Source organism: Bolinopsis microptera, chromosome 13 (assembly GCF_026151205.1).
Source record: "Bolinopsis microptera isolate Bmic1 chromosome 13, MBARI_Bmic_1.0, whole genome shotgun sequence".
Taxonomy (NCBI): domain Eukaryota; kingdom Metazoa; phylum Ctenophora; class Tentaculata; order Lobata; family Bolinopsidae; genus Bolinopsis; species Bolinopsis microptera.
The window spans coordinates 7,506,784-7,517,189 of NC_087084.1; the positions used below are offsets into that span (position 1 = coordinate 7,506,784).

Here is a 10,406-nt window from a genome sequence, read left to right on the forward strand (position 1 = left end):
TGAAACTGATAAAAGTCGTACCTCTTTTTTTGGTGGCACTGTTCCCGCCGTAACGGCTTCAGAATACACGATATGTTATGAATTTAAATATAATTCTGTTCATACACAGAGCTCATGTGCTAATTTCAATTTAACAAAAAACTTCTGTGCTGCTAAAACCGAAACAGCTGGGAATATAGTTCAGTTAAGAAGCGGCCTGAAAGTTGGCAAGAACACGGTATGTAATGGCCGGTGTGATGCTCACTACATGTGTGAGGACGAGGCTTTCTGTGGCGGTTATCTGTACGGTATGTACTGCATTGGCTGGGAGCAAGTACTCAAATACATCAAACCGAGTGAAGTATGCAATGGGTATCCAGCTTATCTATGCAACAATTATGATGATGATGAAATGAACTGTCCAGACCCTGACTCTTTGAACATACGAGAGAAATGTTTGAAGCACTTTGATTTGTACTCTATCGAGGGGCCGACTTCTTGGTTTGTTCCCATTTTAAATAATACGAGGTGCAGCGCTCCGTTTACAGTCGACAAGTTCTCAAATACAGTATATATTGATACGTTTTGCGATAACTTCCTGGATCAAACCAACTGTACGGACCCAAACCGTTCAAGATTGATCTGCAATATCAAAGGTCATAAGTCAACCGTATCTAAATTCTTTGTGTGCCATGGTGAACCAAAAGTTCCTTCACTATGCGACAACGGAATAGACCAGGTCTGTGAAAGAGTATCTCTCACCTGTGAGGTACATAAACACCGACTGTGTGATGGCATTGAGGATTGTCCTGATGCGGCTGACGAGAAATTGGTTATCTGTTTCTCCATGTCGGAGAAGGTATGTAACAGAGCCTATAAGCACGAGCATGCACTGGAAATACCTTTAAAATGGGTGAGAGATGGTGTGGAGGATTGTTTAGACGGAATGGATGAGGAGGATGAGTGGCAAACTTGTGGTATTGATGCGACTAAACGATATGTGGTTTCAGCCGATGAACCGTGCAAGGAGGTTTTTCTCTGTAAAAATGATCAAGCAACATTCATAGAGTTCAAAGATCTCTGTGACGGAATTGATACCTGTGGTAACGAAAAGAGAATGTGTGAGATATCGCATATGATCAGTCAAACATTTGAGAAAGCAATAACTGTTAAAACATCATCTGGAGCAATTAAAATTTTGCTGTATTGTTTGCCTGGTCTTGAGAGTATGGATGAACTAGCAATCCAATGTGTTAGCAGTGAAGTCAACCTTTCGGGTTTTGACGTTTTCGGAGTCCAAACCATTTTGTCTATTGTTCACCCTGATAAAATGATTAACTGTGACTATACTTTCGGAGAACTTTACCTGATACTGAGTTGCGCAGGGTTTTGTGAAAATTCGATTTGCCCTTTAAAAAACAGGATACAGTACGATTCTTGCCCTCAGCAATATTCCAAAAGAATATATACAGTCGCTGAAAATAACTTTCTTACATTTGTAATCAAATCAGGAAATGATTACAAACATGATTTTTTCCGTTGTGACAATAACGTTTGCTTGAACTATGACAAGGTTTGCAATGTGGTAGATGATTGTGGAGATGGTTCTGACGAACAATACTGTACCAATGTGTTTTTGTGTGAATCTAAAGATCAGCTGATCCCAATAACTGAAAAGTGTGATGGAGAAATTGACTGTCTTGACTTCTCGGACGAGTGTAACTCTGACTGTGGCAAAGAAATCATACAGAGCCCGTTTCTCAAGATCACATGTTGGTGTATATCCGTGGCAGCAATTACTCTGAACATGATTTCGGTTTTACGAACTTTAACAGGCTTGAATAAAGAAATGTCAAAGGCGGCTCTCAACAATAAAATTCTGATAATTCTCATTAATGTGGGCGATCTCTTTATTGGAGTGTATCTATTTCATATTGCGGTTACGGATACGGTAATCTATGGGAGTAGCTACTGCTTTGAACAGCTGAATTGGCTATCAAGTGTGCATTGTGACATACTTGGTGTCATCAGCACATTTGGTTACGAAATGTCTCTCCTATCCATGGCAACTCTTGGCATAACCAGGCTGGTGGAAGTAAAACATGGGGCACGGATCAGCGGTGAAGTTTCCAGGTCGGCTATTCGGAACATTTGTTTAATTACAATGGTTATTTTTCTGATGTCTACTGCAATAGCCGTAGTTCCTTTGGTGCCTCAATTTGAAGACTTCTTCGTCAATGGAATGACTTATAAACCTTCAATAAAACTTTTTATCGGAGCTCCTGGGAAAGGACTCCATCTTGATACCCTACAGGAGTACTATGGAAAAATAAAGGAGAAAAATCTGAAATGGAGGAGGATAAATGATCTAGTTGATGGTATGTTTACCAAATATTATGGAGAAGATGCACTTGGTCGAAAGAGATTGAATTTCTACGGCAATGAAGGGGTTTGTCTTTTCAAATTCTTTGTAAAATCAGATGACCCCCAGAGAATTTATGCATGGGTTGTCATATCAATGAACATGATTTGCTTTGCAATAATCTCAGTATGTTACATCTTCATTAATATCCGGGCCCGTGCCACTTCCAAAGTGCTCACTCAGGAGAAAGCAGGACATGAGATCAGGAAAAGAAACAGAAGATTACAGCGCAAAATATCACTTATTATTGGGACAGACTTTTTCTGCTGGCTACCGGTTACCATAGCTTCTGGCCTACACTCGTGGGGTGTTATCGACGCAACTCGCTATTATGCCCTCATTTCTATAGTCTTCCTTCCAATCAACTCTGTCATCAACCCTGTACTTTATAATGATTTCTTTTCCGTTCTTTCGGGAAGATGTTACGAAAAAGTGGTAGGAATTTGTTCACAAAATATAGATTCGAAAGAGAACCAAAACACCATTAAAGCCAATGATGGCAATCCTGAAATAATAGAAATGAAAATTATAAAAACTGATTAAATCGTGTAGTGTTATTGAGTTTCATGATTTGATGCTTCTTTCATTCAAATTTAATGATTGTTTCTGAATAGATTCAGTGAAGACCGATGGAAATAAATAGCTGAATAACGTATCGACATTTCTACGTCATAATCATATTCTGAAATGGTGTTAATTAAATTATAAAAACTTGACCACTAGATTAAAACTTCATTTTTTAAATTAATTATCTTTTTAAGATCACAGAGAAGCTGATTCTTTTTCTAAGATCATTGGGAAACCGACCCTATCTCATTTTAATCAACCACTTGCTATGAATAAAGAATTGTTAAATGAAACTTATCGTTTCATTTATACCGGTTCCGGTTGGATAAAAATATAAGTTTAACGATATTGAGTGACTATCAGGTTTTCTCCCCTCAGATTCATGATGATACTTTGAAAATTCTTGTCGGCATTGCGGTTCGGCACATATGCAGTCTTTGGATCATTTTCCGATCAAACTTTTGAAATTTGGTGTATTTAATAATTACAAATTTGGAAAAGACTGCAGCAGTTAAACAACAGTTAAACATGTACACTTTCAGAACCACTTGTAGCAAATAATAAAAACCTTGTCCTCCTACACGCATTGGATGTACAAAAAAATCATTATTCCAGTTCTTTCTCATAGATCAGTGGTATAGACTATGGAGTCATATATTGGACTTCAAAATAATATATTCGGATTCTACAACCTACAGACCAAAACCCTATAAGTGCTGTACTCAGACGCCTATCCTAACGTTATAACCGACTCCCTAACCCAAGCAAATGCCCAAACTAACTCTAACAAGAAATTTAACTTCATTATATGGTCTATCACGTGAACGAAACAGTTTCTTGCTGGTAACTAAAACTTGTCAGAGAAGCGTTTTGTCATGACTCATGTGGGGTGATTCTCAAATATCGTCCAAGAATACGTTGATTAAGTTGGTTTCAACTGCCTGTGGCTCATTTAGAAAAATCTGGAATGTTAAATGTAGATCATAACTAAGTCTTAAGAGAGACAAGAGAGACAATGTATCATCGAGAAGTATCAGCGAGAGACAAAGTATCAGCGTAAAGAATTATTAATAGGTCCGGATTCTGGGCGTGGATTCCATAAAACGGGCATTATTTGGTTATGGAATTTGAACATTGGCTTGAATTCCAATTCCATCTCGTACTCCATTTTGAACGGTGCAGTTCAGAGTCAGAACTCAGAGTACGGTGTCCATTAGTAATCAGACCACCACGTCTCGTCATTTATCGGCAGGATTCGTCTACAAAAAAACGTGCCGTCTGTTTAATGTAACTAATAATTGAAGCTACTTTAGCATTTAGTTACCAGCTCCTTTATTGTGAGAATTAGTTTTCCGACCGTATATAAGCTTATAAGTAACTAAATATTCATATATTTGGCCACATGAAAATGTTTGCGTTTCTCCAGCACGTTATTTGTCTTCAGTAACTACTTAACTACAATCCACAAGCTGGTTATGAAGCACATGCTGTCTGGACCAATCGTTAAACGGAAACGAAGGGAATATTCATCACAGAAAAATGTGCAAACTACAATCCATTCTTCAATCTATTCGTGGAGCTAACTGCGGATACAACAGCAGCACCTCCCAGAAGAAATCCTACCCGAGCCAGAAATGCACCGAACTTCCTACAGCTATTTAGGGGTACGAAGAGCTACGGATAGAGCGTTAGTATGTGCCGACCTTGCGCTGGGGAAGTAAGTCGTTAAACTACAAGCCCCAGCTATAACCATATCATTGATTGGTTTAACCGTGCAAGTTGATGCACATCTTAGTACACGTCTCATGAAGTACTTTGGACACATATTTCAGAATGACGTAAGTCACTGTGGATTACGGTGAATATGCAGGGTATTCATGCAGTATTGCTTCATTTGTAATCAGTTACAGTCAGTTACAGCTTGTAATCAGTTACAGTCAGTTTGAAATGATCATCAGATTATATCACTGACAGTCTGATACCTCATTAGGCACTCTGCGTACCTACTGCATCAAGACGAATGAGTTTTTCTAAAAACTCAGTTTTGGAGAAAGGAAGAAGGATCATCATCTACACACTACAACCTCTGGCTACGACAAGGAGACTAGCACCTACGAGTCTACAAGAGTCTAGAGTCAGATCGTGGACTGTTTATCGAACGTTCAGAGTTATGGACACGTTCATTGAAGTTTGAGGATATTGGTAAATATTAGTGACCCTACTGAATGGCACGAAGATGTAAAATGTGTCACACTATGACATTATATAAACCCTCTCTGCCTAGGATAATCATTTCCTCGTCTAGATAAGCTTTGTCGCATAACGATGTCTTTATCAGACGATAAGATATCGCTTAAATGCTGCCGGCAGTGAGTTGTAAACTTTGTCACACTATAAAACCGTGACAGAGTTTATATGGACCCCTTGTTGCCGTGTTTGACCAAATTTTCGAATTTCCAATTCATAGGATAGTTGCATATGACTATTATCTACATATTTAGCGACTTTTTTCGTTAAATGGTAGCACCATGTAAACTCCGTCACAAATTTAAGAAATTTATATGAGGGATGTTTATGACATCCTGACAAGAAATGCCGAATAGTCTAGCATTATTTGTGAGCTAAATGTGTTCGGAATTGTTCACATATTTCATTGTTATAGGCAAATACAAATACAGAAGGCAGAAATAGGTTAACTTTGTCACATACATTTGTATGATATCTCAACATGTGTGAAATTGAGTAAATATTAGTATACCAACTTAAACACCCTATATTACGTACTACTATGGATAAGTTAACAATATTTCAACCACACACCGGTCATGTATAAATTATTATACTATGGCAGTGATATGTTAACATTGGAAAAATTTCAACACCTGAACAATATTTTTTTGTGACGAAATTTACAAATTTTGGCCATGTTCAGTGAACATGGCCAAAATTTGTAAATTTCGTCACAAAAAAATATTATAACTTTATTTGCTTTTTGTTGGCAAAATAATTAGTCTAGTTTATCGACATAGGTATGATAATAAAGTAACATTATATCCTTATCGAGGTATGATTCTTCAAAATAGGGGCAAGAAATATAAATTTCGTCACATCAGCCATTGCATTAGTTAGATAGATTTCATATCAACAGTCCTTATTATAGGTGGAATGGATTTATACAGGAAATATAGGAACCCATGCCAATTTTTCATCACATTGAAATTATACTGTTGGGGCAGGAAAAGTAAATTTCGTCACATTTCAGTAACTTAGTAAAATTAAACTCAGCATTGTTAAACTTGAGTTCTAATTTGCTGAACAATAACCAACCAATAATTCCTGGAAGAACATTGAATTCTAACCGAGGTATGGTTCTTCAAAATAGGGTCAAGAAATGTAAATTTCGTCAGATACGTCATTGTAAAATTAAGATACAATTTCTTTCACGTGAACAGTCCTAATGATAGGCTGAAATGATTAATACAGAGATACAGGAAATATAAAAACCCAAATGAATTAATTTAATTCAAATTTATTACAGATCATAGTAACATACTGAAGTGTAGCACAGTTTACCTACCATACTATAAGTTACATCTTGATGCAAGCTAGTAAGGCCAAAGTATCTTGATTCTTGATGCAAGCAAACTACAGTGGAATTCTTATTTAGAACAGCCTTCTTTTACTTGGACATTTACAAATTTAAATTTATCATAGATCATAGTAACAGACTGAAGTGTAGCACAGTTTGAATACTACGAGACTACAGATATATATCTTGATACAAGTAAGCAGATAAGGAGGAATGTTGAGACCAATTATGATGAGCACAGCTGTCCTTGTATAGCTGCTCCACTTCCAGTTCACTAACATTTAGTTCTCTTTAAGTTTAAGTTCTTTGTTTAAGACTCTGGGATGATATTTCAACGAATGGTTATCTATTGATGACTCTCGCCCAGACTGTATCCATTTAAGGCATCCGCTCCCTTCTTTGATTTGCGATAATTATCGTGAACAAAATTAGATTCTGTTATTTTTAATAAATAGGTATAGTTCTTCAAAATAGGGGCAAGAAATGTCAATTCCGTCACATATGTCATTTTAAAATTTAGATAGATTTTCTTTCATATCAACAGTCCTTATTATAGTTGGAATGGATTTATACAAGAAATGTTGAAACCCATGATGCCAATTTTTCGTCACATTGAAATTATACTGTTGGGGCAGGAAAAGTGAATTTCGTCACATTTCAGTAACTTAGTAAAATTAAACTCAGCATTGCTAAACTTGAGTTCTAATTTGCTGAGCAATAACCAACCAATAATTCCTGGAAGAACATTGAATTCTAACCGAGGTATGGTTCTTCAAAAAAGGGTCAAGAAATGTAAATTTCGTCACATACGTCATTGTAAAATTAAGATACAATTTTTTTCACGTGAACAGTTCTAATTATAGCCTGAAATGATTAATACAGAGATACAGGAAATATAAAAACACATGCCCATTTTATAATGCACGTAATATGTTAATCACAGACTATTTCATTCTATAATAATCATAGTTTTTTCAAATTTAACCTATTTACGATGTCGTATCATGACGATGTTTACATCAACAGCCCTATACTTGAATCAACTGTATCCGTGTATCGTCCTTATATAGAGTTTTCCCGCCTTCCAAACCAAAATCAGATATAAATGATTTCGGAAATTCACCCAGAATTTCAAATTCCATATAATGTGACAGAAATTATAAAAGAGGTCTCGTTTTCTGAGTGTGACAAAGTTTACGAAATATTGTTTTAAAGCCGTTCGATCACTGCCCTTTAGGCCTACGTTGTATCATAATTGTTAGATTGACCTTATCTACTATATTTTAGACCAAAAAATGCTAATTGAGCAGCTATGGTAAACCATGTCACAAAAATGTGACATTTTTTACATTATAGTGCCTAAAAGCAATAAATTTTATTTCTGAGCAGTGCATATAGGAGTATGGGTCACGTGGCTAATGTTCAGAACTTATGAATACGCTAGATTGATTGATGCTAAAATTAAGCCACTAAATGCTATTTTAGAAATTTACCAATATCCTCAAACTTCAATGAACGTGTCCTTATATGAACTTTATTATGAATTGTTATTATTGAGGACTTTATTATCGCATGAGGTTTTTAAAATGTCGGTTATTCGGACGATGAATACTTTGGATGATGATTAGTTTTATAGAGTTCTCCTGTTTTAAGATTCTTCTTAAAGTTTGTTAGGCCACTTAAGAGTTGTTTGTCATAATATTTTTCAAGTTAAATTATTCCAATTCTTTAGGGGGTGAGACGTTGTACCCTGCATTGGATCGCTTTACATTCCTTGGCGCCCTCTGTCCTTTAGTCACTTACCCTGATTTCACCCTCCTGCGGCGATTTGTTTCATGTTTATTTACGGGTAACTGCGCTCCTGGTACTGTGATTGGAACGGGAGCGGCAGGGAGCCACGTTACGTTTGCCACGTCTTTTGTTTACATTGAGAGAACTATTCTGTATTTACTGTAGTTGCTGACTTCTGATTTTGTTTACTAGAGAAATGATCTATTTCTTGTATATCATACCTCACACTACCTAGCAGCATTCTAAATAACACAGTAACACAGCTCACTCATTTTGATATCAGCAGGATGATGTTTGCATTGACAACTTTACTAGCAGTGGTGGGACTGGTGACCGGTGATGGGGTTGGACACAACAAGCTTCTCAACTTCCCCTCAGCCTCCATTGCCAACTACATCAGCTACAAGACTGATCTACCTGCTATGACTGGATTGACCGTGTGTGCCTGGCAGCAGAAGAGTTACTCCGATGATAAAAGATGCTGGTTCAGCTACGCGGTCTCAGGATCAACCAACGAGATTCTCTTGGGAGAGAGGGAAAAGGGTGTCTACGTCTTCTACTTTGCTGGAAGCAACTTTGGAGCTAACGTGGGGAGTTTAGAGAACCAGTGGGTGCACGTCTGTGCAGCCTGGGATTCAGAAAGTGGAGTAGCCGTCATCAGTGTCAACGGAGAAGCAGCAGCAACGCAAGAGAACTTTAAAAAGGGCGCTAGCGTGAGTGCAGCAGGTAACTTGGTTATCGGACAGGAGCAGGATTCTGTAGGAGGAGGCTTCGACGCTAGCCAAGCGTACGTTGGCAGACTTTACAACATCAACGTGTGGAATTACGCTCTCAACTCCACTGAAGTGTCATTCCTTTACGAGACAGGTCTTTGTGGATTCGGCTCCACTGAGGAGGACCCCATCATCTCTTATGCTGATATTCTGGGCCAGGATATGACAGGAAATTTGGCCGTTGTTGATGGGCTCTGCATTGACCTTGAGGATCCAAGTGAAGGGCAAATCATGAGGTTCCCTCCACAGTCGAAAGCTAGCACGAAAAACTTCTTGCAGTTCACTCCCAACTTCGAAGCAGACGATTTCGCAGAGTTCTCCATCTGCACCTGGTTCTTCAAGACATACGGAGACCAGTCTAGGTACTTCCTGAGTTACGCAGTTTCAGGTCTGGATAATTCCATCATCCTAGGTGAACAGGCCACCCTTGGCTTCTGGGTAAGCGGAGAGAAAATCCTGACAGACATTTTACTAGACCAGCAGACTTGGTATCACCTGTGTTTTACATGGGCTTCAGACAGTGGTGCTGCGATCTACGTGGACGGGGCGAAAGTAAAAGAAGGTGCTCTAGCCACGGGAAAGACACAAAATGCTGGTGGTGTGATGAATGTGGGACAGGAGCAGGACTCAGTTGGAGGAGGTTACGATGCAAACAAGGCTTTTGCAGGGAGTCTGTACAACCTGAACATGTTCCGATCAAAGCTGAGCGATGATCAGGTGACAAAGCTTTACGCTGAAGGAACTTTCTGTGAGAAGATTCCAGATGAGATGTGGGAAGCTGGAGCAGTGATGGTGGCCTACAAGGACTTGTTCAGTCTCATTCCTGGCGGAGATGTTGTGTTCGACAGTGGGGAAGCAGCTTGGAGACACGGTGCTATCCACTGTAGAGGAGATGATCTGGACGTGGACGCTCACAAACCAGACTGCTGGAAAACTGAGAAGAATACCAGTTATAAGGACAGCGGAAGTTTGGGATATATTGTGGGGGATCTGGATGCAGCTAAGGCAGCGTGTGCTGCTTACGGTAAGTGTAAAACGCTGACGTGCGCCGATAAGGATGGTGTACTGAAGTGTGAGATGAAGGAATCGATTGAGAAGGCAAAGAAGGACAAGAAGAAAACCTCATATACTTACAGATGTTAAATCTGAGAAAATAGAAGAAAAAACATCGCAGTTGTTGTTGATTACTAACTGTTTAATCTTTGGAGACTTTTCAAATCTAAATTTTTTTCTTATGATTATGAATGGTATTGATAATGAAAATATAAATAAAGTTGTTGTACTT

At 38.3% G+C, this 10,406-nt stretch overlaps 1 protein-coding gene across 1 annotated transcript; it reads left to right on the forward strand.

Moving 5' to 3' along the window:
* Positions 1-8,443: 8,443 nt before the first annotated feature.
* LOC134825110 (uncharacterized) lies at positions 8,444-10,406 on the forward strand. Its single transcript, XM_063837249.1, has one exon. The coding sequence runs from the start codon at positions 8,636-8,638 to the stop codon at positions 10,262-10,264; it is 1,629 nt and encodes a 542-aa protein (XP_063693319.1). The 5' UTR covers positions 8,444-8,635; the 3' UTR covers positions 10,265-10,406.

Coding starts and splice junctions, on each gene's coding strand:
- LOC134825110 (XM_063837249.1), top strand. CDS start 8,636: ATGATGTTTGCATTGACAACTTTACTAGCAGTGGTGGGACTGGTGACC.